Genomic DNA, 14,345 nt, shown 5'->3' with positions numbered 1-14,345 from the left:
ACTACTACGACTACTACTACTACTACTACTACGACTACTACCACTACTACTACTACTACTACTACTACTACTACTACTACTACTACGACTACTACTACTACTACTACTACTACTACTACTACTACTACTACTACTACTACTACTACTACTACTAATACGACTACTACCACACTACTATACTACTACTTACCTTTACTACTACTACTACTACTACGACTATACACTACTACTACTACTTACTACTACTACTACTGATACTACTACTACTACTACTATATATACTACTACGACTATATACTACTTACTACTCCTACTACTACTACTACTACTACTACTACTACTACTACTACTTCTACTACGACTACTACTACTACTACTACTACTACGACTACGACTATACTACGATACTACTACACTAATACTACTACTACTACTACGGATACTCACTACTATACTACTACTACTACTACTACACTACTACTACTACTACTACTACGACTACTACTACTACACTGATACGACTACGACTACTACTACTATACTACTACTTAATACTATACTACTACTACTCTACTACTACTATACTACTTTATTATTAAAAACATATATTGACAAATGTATTGAACTGTTTTTTTTAATTATTATTATTATTCCTATTTACCTTAAAAAACCGGATATAACACAATGTAATAAAAACAAAAATAAAATATGCTCCGCATTCGTACTAATGGACAATCAAAGAAGGAGTAAGTACTTGGGATATCAATATATCCAAACACCGCTTAGGTTCGCGTTAATGTAAAATATAATTGCGATATAAAATTGATCTATCGACTTCTTGAATCCGGCTTTCAGCCAATATTGGATATACAAAAGCTTGGAATGGGTGGTTAATTTAATTCTGACGATAAAGCCTGTGGTTTTTTAATCTCATGCCAGATAAGTTGAGGGATGAAAAGATCTTCAGTGACTGAATAATGACAATATTTTTAATAATCTGTGCATCTTTGTCAACAACGGGCCGAATAAAAAAACCGCTTGGCTAACTACCAAGTCAAACGGATATTTAATTTTTTAACTCGATAGCCAAGTTTTATACTGCGTAGATATTCTATCATTTATGCAAATCAGTCACTATTGATGTGTCGAGCTAATATGGCAAAAACCAATAACTATTTAAACGCGCTTAGCTGAAAATTTTATTTTTGACTGACTGCCAAATTATTGCTGACATGGGTAATTTGTTGGCTAAAAAGATGACTCGCTTTATTGTGCGCCGCAGTAAAGGACGTTGTTAAAATAATTTGACTGTAATAACCGACTTCAAATATTCAACAATTAATACGGAACCATTTTGGAATCTAATGGTGAACAGTTGACAAAAAGTGTGCGCTTAAAAGTGGAATAATAAACGCAATATTATTACAAATCCGGATTAAAATTTATCAGGCACAAAATGTATGATCACAGCGCGGATTAGGTGAATATACCTACCAGTTCCCGATCGATCGTGAATTGAAGAAGGTAGAAGGTTCAATCAAGTTTCCCCTCAGATAAACAGTGTGTCACTTACGGACAGCGGTGAACGTTGCTGGATTTATCACATCTGGATTTTAAACTACAGCTTGCGTTGCTTTTCCCCAATATCGAACGTGGATAGGATAGATCTAGGTTACAATTGTTGTGAGAATTGATAGCTGCCTTTCAGTCGCATAGAAAAGGCAAGTTCAACACGTTTCATCTGCCAGGTGATCGATATCTGATCAAACGTTTGAAGTACTGAAAGCCACATTTTACACAGCTCGGCAATGAGCGCGCTTTATTTGATTTGTTTATTTGAATTATTATAAGAACAGTCGCGCAAATTGCATAACAATACGAACAATACAATACTGAATTAAATGTTCAATTATTTCTTGGATTGATTCTCAAGTCAGTGATCGATATTGAAATCATCGACACCTGTCGTCTGATAAATATTTCGAGTTTAGTTTCGAATTGATAATTAATATATCCTTAACGCGTGTTTTATTAAAACATTACTAATAATCATAGCATGTCGTTAATTATGTTAGTTAAAGTAGTAAAATGTGAAAAAACAAAATATATGCGTTGAGATAGTTGGAAAATACCTTATTTGAAACTAATCATGGGTGATACCCCTGTATCGCCAAATCCTACGAATCAACGTAAACTTCCCATTCCAACGTCTGCTGCCAATACAAACTCACCTTTGAAAGACTTCTTGATTAAGCCCAAACGAATCCTACCGCCGAAACCTGATAACCAAAAAGTAAAAAGAACCGTTCAAGAGAACACATCAGAATGTAAAGCGGAGGAAACGGTACCGACGTTGCCAAAGTCAGTTTTAAATACAAATCTACGGACAGAAGCGTCCAGTGGGGGGTCAAGCGCGTGCTCCACGCCGCGTGTCAGCGTTCCTAAACTGGCCATAAACGTTGACCGATTGAAAACCTATTTTCAACTCCAGGGAAACGCCGTCGTCCGAAAAGAAAAACGTAAAACGGATTTGAATGAGAACGACATTAAATATACAAAATCAGAAAGCGGAACTGATAAACAGCCAAGCCAGTGCAGCACGCCAGACGAAATCGTGGGCGTAGTTCCTCCTCTGGTCTCGACAGATACACCTTTACCGCTCGTCACGACGGCCTCAGACGGGTTATTGAAGCTGAAAGAATGGTGCCCCGTGAGAGAGGTAGATAAGATACCCCCGGAGATGACGTCAGATCCGTCCATGGCAAAAACTCTTCAGCGAAACATCCGTTCTCCGTCGCCAAAAAGCAATACCACGTGGGACAGGAGTAGTTCCGGTTATAGCAGCGACGAGCGGCAGGACCCGCGCTCCCCGCCGCCATCCCACAGCGCTAGCTTGAGCGTAAGCAGCAAGACGGAAACGGAACTGACGAATGAAGACGACGCGTCGATCAGCCACACCGATGACATCGGCGAAGATGAAAAATCGGAGGATGAGAATAGCGAGAACGACCAAACCGATGAGTTAGATACGCTTAAGTCCACGGATGACTTGACGTCTTTAAAGCCGAGTAACATTAGAAGTATCAGCGCTGATGATTTGTTATCTTCAGATAATGACTGTAATGCATTGACATTAACGCCCATCCCTGCGAGTGCGGTACCCGATACAGAAGCCGCGTCGACCTCGTGTGAACATTGTGATATTGCTAATACCTGTTGTTTGGACAACAGTGACACGGCGAGTTCGTGTGTGAACTTTACGCTAGAAAGTCTGGTGACAACGAAAAAACGACCAGTGGGTACGGCGTTGCCGAACCCTCCCGTAAACGTAAACGGAAATCGCATTCAGTACCGGAAGTCCGTGAGCGAATCTGTGATAAACCTACGTCAAACGAGTAGAAATGGTGCTTCAGACAGTAATCTTGACGGTCTAGCGGTGTGTGGTAAATCGTTCCCGCAGACGTCCGTTTCAAACTTTCCCTCGTTAAAATTTAGCGAAGCGAGCGGAGTTGACGTACTAAGATCTGAAACCGGATCCGGAAACAAATTGGAATCCATTTCCACGTATTCCGCCTTCACGCCGATTGATCGACCGTTGCTATCTGCTGAAAACTGCGTCGACGCTCCCGACTGTTTGCAGAAGACCCGATTGATGCGGCCGCCCCCGGCGCTCGTCACATGCCGGAGCCCGCGTGATCATCGTGATATTAGAGGCCCTAACCTCGGAATTAACTGTAAGTGATGATTTGTTTCTACTTATTTTTAGTTTATTCTATCATTATCAATATTGGAAATGCAAGTACTAATAGTCGTTTGTGCTGTAGCAGTAGCACTTTCACAAGCAGCAACAGCAGCAGAAGAAAAGTAGAAGTAGTAGTAGTAGTAGTAGTAGTAGTAGTAGTAGTAGTATCAGTAGTAGTAGTAGTAGTAGTAGTAATAGTAGTAGTAGTAGTAGTAGTAGTTGTTGTTGTTGTTGTTGTTGTTTCTGCTGTTAGTGTTGTAGTAATATTAGTATTCTAAGTAGAAGTAGTAGTGGTAGTATTAACATTAGTTGTAGTAAGGTTTTTCATACTGCCGTGTTTTTCCATACCCATGCGTGTTGTCCCCTACCGGTGAAATCGGAGGGGACTTATGGTTTGCACTCCGTCTGTCAGTCTGTCTGTCCGTCTGTCTGCCAGTCTGTCTGTTTGTCAGTCTGTCAGTCAGTCCGTCAAACTTTTCTGGATCCTGCGATAACTTAAAAAGTTCTTAATATTTTTTCATGAAACTTGAAATATGAATAGTTGGCAATATGGAGATTATGCACGTCATTTCATTTTGTTCCTACGTCAAACATTCTGGTTGCTATGGCAACAAATATAAAAAATAATAATTGTTTACTGACAATGGTGGAGTTTCACCGGTAGGGGACCATATTGCTTGGCAATCTCTTGTTTAATCTGTCAATTAAAAATCGTCGGTAGGCAGGGGTTACATACCACTAAATGTCAAAACGGGCAACGTGCGTAAATATACCAGACCACGTACCGTCTGTAATATTGGGGCACGATTAAGCCAATAAACGCTCCGCTATTTGCATTTATATTATTGTACTTACGGTCTGAAAATAAAATTGTTCGGAAAGCCAGTCTTTATTTAAAGATAAAATTAGATGGCAATGCGTCTCGTCTGATATTGACTTACACCTCTAGCACCTGCTACTGACTCGATCCTTCGTGAAATATGTTCGCCTACGAATTATGCAAATAGTTAACGCCATTGAGAACTGAAAAATAATAATTTACAATTGTTCTTTTAACATACTAAGAAATAAAATATCATATGTTAATTTCACAGCGGTAGTTTTATTTTTATATTGTTCTTACATGTACTTATACATTGTGATATTGCTAATACCTGTTGTTTGGACAACAGTGACACGGCGAGTTCGTGTGTGAACTTTACGCTAGAAAGTCTGGTGACAACGAAAAAATTGAAAATAGGTCTTAAGTTGTAAATTCTAGATTATCTATATGCCTTAATATGAAAACGGAAGAATGACATTTAAATGCGAAAGATTTTGATTTTGCAAAGCGAACACTCAATGCCGATTTCAACGATAATGATGATCAAACCTGGCACAAGGGGACCACTTCAACGACTATTACGAGGACCACATTTCACTTTACTTCTTCTCGCCATATTTGATGAGCCCATTTCATAATAAATGCAAAGCCATTATTTCCAACAATATTTACACAGTGCACATGCTTCGCGTGTCCATACATTGCAATCGAACCCGCCTATACGCTGTACAACCCTGGCCGAATCAAAGCCTTGTTTCGTACTAGGATTTGTCAGAGTGCTGTAAAAAAACAAATGTAAAGGCGCCAAGTTAAACGCAAAACGACATGCACAATCCAAATTATCCCGTCGTTTAATGTGTCGCGTTAAAAAAAAAGTCAACTTGTGAATTGTACTATTATCATCATGCATTAAATACTTTGGAATCCATTACGTTCAGAATCCCACGAAAGTCGATTGATGATGTTTAATGTACCATGTACCAAGATCGGTAAGTTCGGTGTTTTCCGTGGGCATTGAAATATGACAAACATATACAATACTTAGGGGAACTGTCTCTACAATCATTTCTATTGATTTTTTCTGTAATGAAGCTGTTAACATTTGAGATAAGATCAAAAGACGATATTCTGTGAGTAATTACTGCTGTACTGTCATAACGATATCGTGAAATTTGTGTTAAAGATAATTAGTATCTATGATTGTTGGACTTTGTTTTTTCTTCATCTTCTGTAGCTGAAAGCGGATTTTAAATAAAAAATACTGGAACGGAAAGCGGATTTTAAATATAAATTCTGGAACATCTAAACGTTGCAATACGACACCATTGTTAAGACTATTCTATATTAATTTAATAATTGTTAACTAGCTTAACCCATTTATGCCTAGCGTCTTGAAAAAAAAATGCCTTAGCAAACAGCGAAGACCCAGATGAGACGCCGTATGATGCGGCGTCTCATCAGGGTCTGCGCTGTTTGCTTAAAGGAATTTCTGTAAAAAACATTCTAAATATAGAAATTAACATACTAGACATCCCTAATTTTGGAAATAAATTGAACCAATTTAGAAGGATTGGAGAGTCCACTAGGCACAAATGGGTTAAACACAACTGCGTATCTACTCGTTAATGAAAGATGGCGATTACGTTTGCATTAAGCCGAATCGACTGTACTTACAACTGCATTGTGTGCTAAATAGACGCCTATTTGTTTAGTACATGAATAGTATCCACCGCAATATCGATGGCATTAATCATAACTGTTTTGTACCACACTTTTCGGTTGTTTTTACTCAATAAGTTGTCAAAAGATAAATTCAAAAGAGGAGTGTACTTTTATTAACGACTGTCTTATTTCTGGAACTGAATGTCAATATTCTTTAGTAAAAAGTATTCTATCTCATACGCTTTAACATTAAACTTAGCTTTGTTTTATACTTACCTGGGAATATACACTGCTTGCGGAGCAACTTACAACCAAGCTGGTCTCTATCTTGACTCAATGCAGGCTTCGGAACGATTTGATTATGCAAATACATATTCGCCGTAATGAAGATTAATATCGAAAGTGTTATATCGACCCGGGTCGCACAATTCCGAAATATGAATAGCCCAGAGCGGAAAATATATGGCCTCTTGGGAACGGCTTATCTTTTGAACTGATCATTTCATATTTCAATATTTAACAACTAGAAATGTTATACATAGTACATTGAATGAAAATAGTTATTAATTAAAAGCATGTATCTCACAGCGATATTTAACGTGATATGCCTTATTTTAAAGGTTACGTAATTACTCAAAAGCTAAGTTTGTTGAAATTTCGGTGGGAATTCAACTGCATACGTGTTGTTGTTGTTTTATAAGATCGGGTCATTTAAAGGTTTACCTAACATTATGTATGTTCTAATCTTGTTATCACGATCACGTTTCGATACATAAGTATTCACGGAATCCAATGCTCGCTTCAAATCTACAAAACGCGCTTTTGGGAAGTTCGTCAATATAATGGCGTTTATTGTACAGGCATTTGTACGCGAAGTAACCTAACCTAATAATGATCGGCACTCAGTGTAAAATATCACAGGAATGTTATCTCTCCACGTTCAGGGTCGATACTAAAATCAAGCACAAAATCAACATCGATCTCGGTCGCTGCAGGGCTCGATCTGTAACTTAAATGGTTGAAACTTGCGATTTTTATTGACACCATATATGAATCTTTGTAAATCCTAGCCGCTTTGTCGAAAATACACTTTCCTTCAGAAGCTACATCTACGCATATATTTTACCATTGTATAAAGCATATGGAAAGTCATCCAAACCTAAAGGGACTTGATTTGGTTTAAGTACGCAATTAAATGTCCTTACCTTCCACATGAAATCTTAGAAACTATAACGTTCATTAATATATTTTTAAAACTACACATGTCGAGAAAATGAATATCGTAAGTAAACTATCTACCTAAATATTGGCACAAGGTACTATGAAGATCTGTAATGTGACTTGGCTCATCCCATTTCTGATCCCAAATATTAAAGCGAATTTTGGGATGAGATTTTAAGCGTTAGCTTTCTATGACGTCATAAGAAACCTTATCGGATCAAAAATATAGCTTTTGGCAAATTCAATCAGCGTTAATCCTGAATATTAATCGTGACAGGTAGTTTTCGCCTTTGTATACTTTTAAGATTTTTTTTAATACCGCTCACTTTCCAGCCATATAAGCTATTCAGTTATACGCGTTTATTTCGTATTAATATAGAGCTACGCACTATAAATTGACTTTACTTGCTACGAAATTTCTTAGCGGCTCACAAAATTACAGTATTCGTATTCAGTACATTCGAGATATAAAGCTCATATCAATTCGGAATAAACACTTATAGCTTTCTTTCTGATATGGCTGGAAAGTGAGCACCAATTAAACATTTAGTCATTTAACAAAAGTCAGACGTCGCCATCTTGGCTATCACGTGATTCGCCCTTCTGTCGTAGTACCAAATGTATAATTATAAGCATACTTTGTAACATCCATCAGTTATATTTTAAACTTGTCATTGTATACATCGCCGAATGCAGTTTAAAGACCTTAATTAACGTTAATTACTTTGCAAACAAGGAACGGCTAAAAACACATACGTTGGTGAATAGTTTTTGATCCGAGATTATAACACGAGTTCTGATTAAACAAGAAATTACTTTAACACGGCAAACGGTGCTGAAAATAATTTCAAGATTTTATTTTTCTCCAATAATGGATCATCCTGGCCAAATGATCAGTTGGTTGACTCTTGGACCCTAAATTGTTCGATCGTCTCGAAGAAAAAAACATATCGGACCATAGGTTCTTCAAACCCTAAGAAAACCTATATACACAAATATAAATTTGGCAAAAATCTCAGACACAAATATATTTACCGGGATTAAACAGCCGTTTTCCTGCCCCATGTTTTTCCATCAGAATCCTTAATATTGGTAATTTACGAATTCAACGTTGTGAATGAGTTGGCGAGAAATCTTAAACAAACACATGTACATATTCCTTTTAAACTACTTAATTATTAGTAATGTTAATAGTTAAGTATTGCTTAATTCGCTGATAAAACAAAATTCATACGAATTAAATTTTGTCTTATTACTAGATTTCTTTATTGAGAAAGCTAATTTGAATTTTATGAAAAAAGTTACATATAATAGATAGGACAGCATCAACGGCAGAAATTCATTTAAAAAAAGAATATTAATATATAAATCGCATTAAAATGCAATTGCTATTCAAATATAAGTTGACATGCACATAACGTTTATAAAAATAAATTCACATTGAAGAAAGCGAGTTCAACCGGTACGTTTTGTTCGACAGGAACACAGTGAACTGGTGGGTGCCAGTTATGCTCAAAGAGCGAATACATGTACGCTAAATAAAATAGTCGTGTCATTAAGTTATTGAATACAACATTATATTTATGTTAAAACTGATTGTAAATGGGTTTAAGAGAGCGGGGCATACATAATTAGCATGCCAAATACGTGCCCGATCAACATCACGCGTGAGAAACGTGCAACCATTGCAACCCACGCTTTTTGACGATGCCGCGAAGCAGCTCGTCTAAGTAATCATACCATGAAAAAAATCTTCACAATGGCGACCTATGTAAAAGACCGAGCCAGTCCGATTGAGATAGCTCGATTTTTCTAATCGGCATACCCTTTGCTGATTATCATTTATAAAGGAGCTATAAATAGGACAGCATATTCTGGGGAAAAAAGATTTAATAATAGTTTGAAAACGTTTATTTTAAATCAGTTATATTCAATCCATTATATGTTTATAGATCAATGAAACAACTATGCATTTTCTGTATTGTATTTGACATTTGTCGTGATTCAGTAAATAAATTGCGAATTAATACGTGTATAATTAACTTTCAACGCGATCATGAGTATAACGAAAACGAATAAGTTCGAACCTGCCATTTGTTAACGTTGTACCGACTATGGTATATAAAAGCATAATAGCCAAATGATCCGTGGTCTAGTGGTAACACACTGGCTTCACAATCCAGAGATCGCTGGTTCGATCCCCCGCTGCACCTAACCTTCTAACTCGTCTTTCGCATGAGACGTTAAACCGAGGTGCAGTGTACTAGGTGCTATACATCGGGCACTGAAAGACCCAGGGTCACCTCTGGAACGGGGTGTCTCCTGTATCTTGCACTATCCCCCGTACCCAACTAACACGTCTTTCTGGGGGGCGATGGCCATATGGGAGACAATCCCGGTGCACTCGATAAAAAACAAAAACAACAATGATATTTGTGAAATGTGCTCTTATTTCTCATTTTGCATATTTAATAAAGCTTTCAAACAGAAATTACAGAGCCACATAAGTGCACATACTATGTTTGATAATTAATTCGTTCGTTTGATATTGTTTGCTGTTTTAAACACATATTAGGTCATATCGCGGAGATTTATTTAACCTTACCATGTGCTCATGGGCGAACTCACGTACCTACTTTCGGGAATCATCATTAAATTATTGCCGTACTTAACGAACAAACATGCCCAAGCTTATTGAATTAGAGAAAATAAACAAAAATCTAAATAGAAAAAATAACTTAGGAAAGGAAACAACGAAATATAAAGTTTGGTATGATATACATGTGAAATTAAAGAGCATGGTGTAATTAAAGAGCATGTCAAGTTTTGAATTTATATGCTGAAACGAAAAGTTATAACCCATTAACGTTTTACTGTAACAGAACGTTTTTTTTTTAAAGATAAGTGGTACAGAAAATGCACGTCGAATATCTTTTAAAGATATTTCTTGTCATATTTGATCAAGAATGTAACCCGCCTCCCAGTTTCGCTGAATGGATCAAGTTCCCCACGGATACTACTTCCCCGTACCCCCAATTTTGTTTTCTTACCCTACATTTTTTTACCCTACATTTTTTGTACCCAATTTTTTTTCGTACCCAAATTTTTGCTCTTACCCAATTTTTTTTTCGGACCCATGTTTTGTTCCTACCCAAATTTTGTTTCGTAACCAAATCTTTTTTCGTACCCAATTTGTTTGCATATTTTTTGTACCCAAAATTTTCGTACCCATTTGTTTCCAACCCAAAATTTTCGTACCAACATATACAATTGTGGTGATGTAGATAAACTTAAATAGATGCTTTTATATTAATCCTCTTCAAAGGCATCGTCACACCAGTACTGTCAGTACTTTGATTGGATTAATGTGTGCACGCTATTAATGTTGTGCAATTTATTCGTCAACTTCAGTTTAAATTTCCCAACTACCGGTAATGTGGGTAAAATAATGTGGGTTGGCGATTTTCTTAAGAAATACAAAACACTTCACCTTAGCTTTATAATAAGATACTACCGTTTACTGATTTTGTGCCTCTCACTTGTCTGCATAATGTAGAGTTTTCATAGAATTCGAATTTCAATAACATGCGCAGTTTTGTATTGTGTTTTGTCTCCGACGATGACATTTAGTTATGCCCTTACAATGAACAGAGGGGGTAATTTATAAATGCACATAAACATAAATCAACAGGCAAATTGTGTGAATATATGTCGACATTTATATAATATAAAGCATAGATTTCGATCCCATAGATCGACTTTTCAGATTGTGTTGGTTCTTGTACATTTAAATTCGATCTGCCGCACAATAAGGACGTTTTCAATAGTTTTTTTTTATTTTTAACAACGCGTTTAAATTATATATATTTAAAATTGGCTCAGATTAAAATATTACATTCATAGATTTTTCAATCAATCAAGTTTTGAATAAATGTAAAAAATATCCACTTACTCTTATTGCATTTTGTTTTTCAATGAAGCCGACGATATCACAAGGGATATTCAAAATTAAATGTCGCTCTCTTTCCAGCCAGATCAGTAAAAAAAGTAATTGGCGTTCATTTCGTATTTGTATACGCTTTGCAACTCGACTTTACTCGCTACTAATTTTCTTATAGTAAGCTGTAATTGTGTGATCCCAGTAGGGAAGTTCGTAGTTGTAAAGAGATATAGAGCAAGTACTGATACGAAATAAACGCTGATCAATTTTAAAATGTAATAAAGTAATACAGGGTATCAAACGACGAAAAATGCCCGTTTCCCTAAGGAGGTCGCCATCTTGATCGTCACGTGATTATCCCCTAAAGATATACTAGTAGTAAAATTGCAATTTCAGCGCATCTTTTGTTCCGATCAAAGTTGAGGTTGTTTAACAAATCACGTGATGATGATCGATTGAAGTATTTTTATTTAGCAATATCTTTATTTAATTCTTTAATTCTCTCGTTCATTCTCGGCTTCAAACCAAATATTAACCCATTTATGCCTAGCATAAAAAAAATAGAAAAAAGGCCTTGGCAAAAAGGGTAGACCGCATGATGCGGCGTCTCATCAGGGTCTGCGTTGTTTGCTTAAAGAAATTTCTGTAAGAAATATTCTAAATAAAGAAATAAATATACCAGACATCCATAATTTTGGAAATAAATTGATCCAATTTAGAAGGATGGGATAGTCCACTAGGCATAAATGGGTTAATGAAGCTCAACATTTCGTAAAATGAACACGTATGTTGAAGAAATTTGATGGGCAGTCCTTAATACACGTGTGTTTATATTACGGTATTTGACCACGTGAATTAACGGTGACGTCTAACGAATGAATGATGACGTGTGTATATTGTGTACATGCTAGCTAAATACATGTAGTTTTGATGGTTGTCATACGAGGAGGCGGTGTTTTGTACGAACTGTATGTAGCTCCGTTGTTAATTGTGTTTCTCTACGTCAACAAATGCCGTATGCTAAAAACAACATCAAACGCCACTTGGTAAAGTTGTGCAATCGTTATTTAAATAATCCATTAAGTATTGAATTCTAAGTTTCTTTGTAAGTCTGTAATTAGTTATGTGGCATAAAATGTCATCTGCAACTCGCTCTGTGCAATCAATACGAGTACTCTGTGCTCTTTTTGGAAAGTGTGGATTGTTGATATTATAGAATATTTTAGGACGTGAATTTCACGGAATGACTGTAAATATAGTTTGGTTCTTCAATTCATTAAGAATTAATTAAGTGCTTTACAGGCTAAACACGTACATCACGTGCTTGAACAAAACCTAAAATATCCATAAAGGATATAATTTCAAAAGGGCATGTCACTTTGTCTAAGCTATATATTAATTATGAATACGACATTAATTGCGTCTCACGCCACCGATTTTCACGTACAAAACAGCAATACAGTGAGAAAATGTCAAGAATCGATTGAGTTTGAATGTATTTTCAGCCGTTCAGTTGATTCATTTACATAACTTTTGAACATTTTCGGGTGGCATGCTATCACAATTTTTTAATCCAGTGCAGCCATTTTTTTTCGCACAAAATAATTAATGGCCCAACGTTTCATTTGATTCTTACATGTTGTACAGTCCGGACAGGCTGATCTGGGACGAAACTTTCCGCTTTATGGATTTTTTCATTTAAAGGGAGTCTCTTCTAAGCAAAAATCCCGTCTAAGCATAAAGTGTGGAACGACACTTACCAACGTGCCTTGAGCCCATTGTTCCCAAAGCGCGTATTTCTGATTATGAAGTAATAATTATTAAATAATGCAGTCCGCACAGGCTAATCAGGGACGACTCCTGTCGCCTTAATTGGATTTTTGCTCAGAATAGACTTTATTTTAACGAACAATGTCATAATAGCGGAAAGTGTTGTCCCTGATTAGCCAGTGCGGACTGCACAGGCTAATCTGGGACGACACTTTACGCACATGCATTATGCCCAGATTTCTCAGAACACGACTCATATAGTAAAATTCCAATTCAGTTTTCTGATATTAAATAGAAAACAAACTTCGTTTACAGAAGTGAAGAGCTTTGAGTATTAAATCTTGGATTTACGCTAGTTTCAATAATCCAACTCCAGCTACTTACCCTTTTTGTTAACTCGCCGCCTAAAATTTCCAGGCATTTTAATCGGTAGTATGGACCACATGAAGTGTTTTCTTGTATAAATAACCACAAATATATCATAAATAATATATTCATGATGCGCAAACTAAAACAGGTTACGTGATATGATGCACTTGCAGAATAATTTTATCAATCCAAGTTTCAAATACGTCAACGCTTCATGACAAGTTTTTGCAATGGACGCTGCCGAAATATCCCAATTTGAAAATATGCTAAAATACATATTCCGAGTTTGAAAATAAATCATGATACGTCGACTTTCTCCGGAATTCTCCGATAGAAAAGTGTATAAAAGACGTGATAAATCGACTATCCCCGGATCTGTCTTGCTTGGGAACTGTCATGTATCGTCAATTCAATCTTCCGCTTTCTGTTTAATAACGTTTTTTTGTTCAAGTTTTCGTTTTTAGTATTTCTCCATAAAAGACACGCAAATTGATGTCGATGTTTACAGGTATTGTGTTTGTTACGATGTATTAGGTCGATTTTACCCGATTTTATAGACATACCTGGGACATTGTTTTTACATATAATTGCTTTTACGAGGAATAATTTTGAGCTGCATGCACGCATACATTCGTAAAGCATTCAAGAAGAGTTAGAATCTACGCATGTTTATTCATTAATAAAGCGACAATGGAGTCCCGTATATATATATATATATATATATATATATATATATATATATATATGCAAATATACTAGACATCCCCAATTTTGGAAATAATTTGATCCAATTTAAAAGGGTGGGAGAGTTCCCTAGG

The 14,345-nt window shown here is 36.2% G+C and overlaps 2 protein-coding genes across 2 annotated transcripts in view; one reads left to right on the top strand and one right to left on the bottom strand.

The window, feature by feature from the left end:
• LOC127835293 (sulfotransferase 1A1-like) overlaps positions 1 to 13,532 on the bottom strand; it is a 368,467-nt gene extending 354,935 nt beyond the window's left edge. The window contains exon 1 of the mRNA XM_052361656.1: positions 13,518 to 13,532. The gene's annotated coding sequence lies outside the window, so the exon portion shown is untranslated. The remainder of the gene's footprint in view (positions 1 to 13,517) is intronic.
• LOC127835238 (uncharacterized) overlaps positions 1,148 to 14,345 on the top strand; it is a 29,591-nt gene continuing 16,393 nt past the window's right edge. The window contains exon 1 of the mRNA XM_052361566.1: positions 1,148 to 3,734. Coding sequence (XP_052217526.1) covers positions 2,150 to 3,734 — 1,585 coding nt within the window. The 5' untranslated portion in view covers positions 1,148 to 2,149. The remainder of the gene's footprint in view (positions 3,735 to 14,345) is intronic.

The sequence above is a fragment of the Dreissena polymorpha genome, chromosome 1, assembly GCF_020536995.1.
Source record: "Dreissena polymorpha isolate Duluth1 chromosome 1, UMN_Dpol_1.0, whole genome shotgun sequence".
In the NCBI taxonomy this organism is placed as follows: domain Eukaryota; kingdom Metazoa; phylum Mollusca; class Bivalvia; order Myida; family Dreissenidae; genus Dreissena; species Dreissena polymorpha.
The sequence above is the reverse complement of the archived record's forward strand: the minus strand, read 5'-3'. Positions and strand labels throughout refer to the sequence as shown.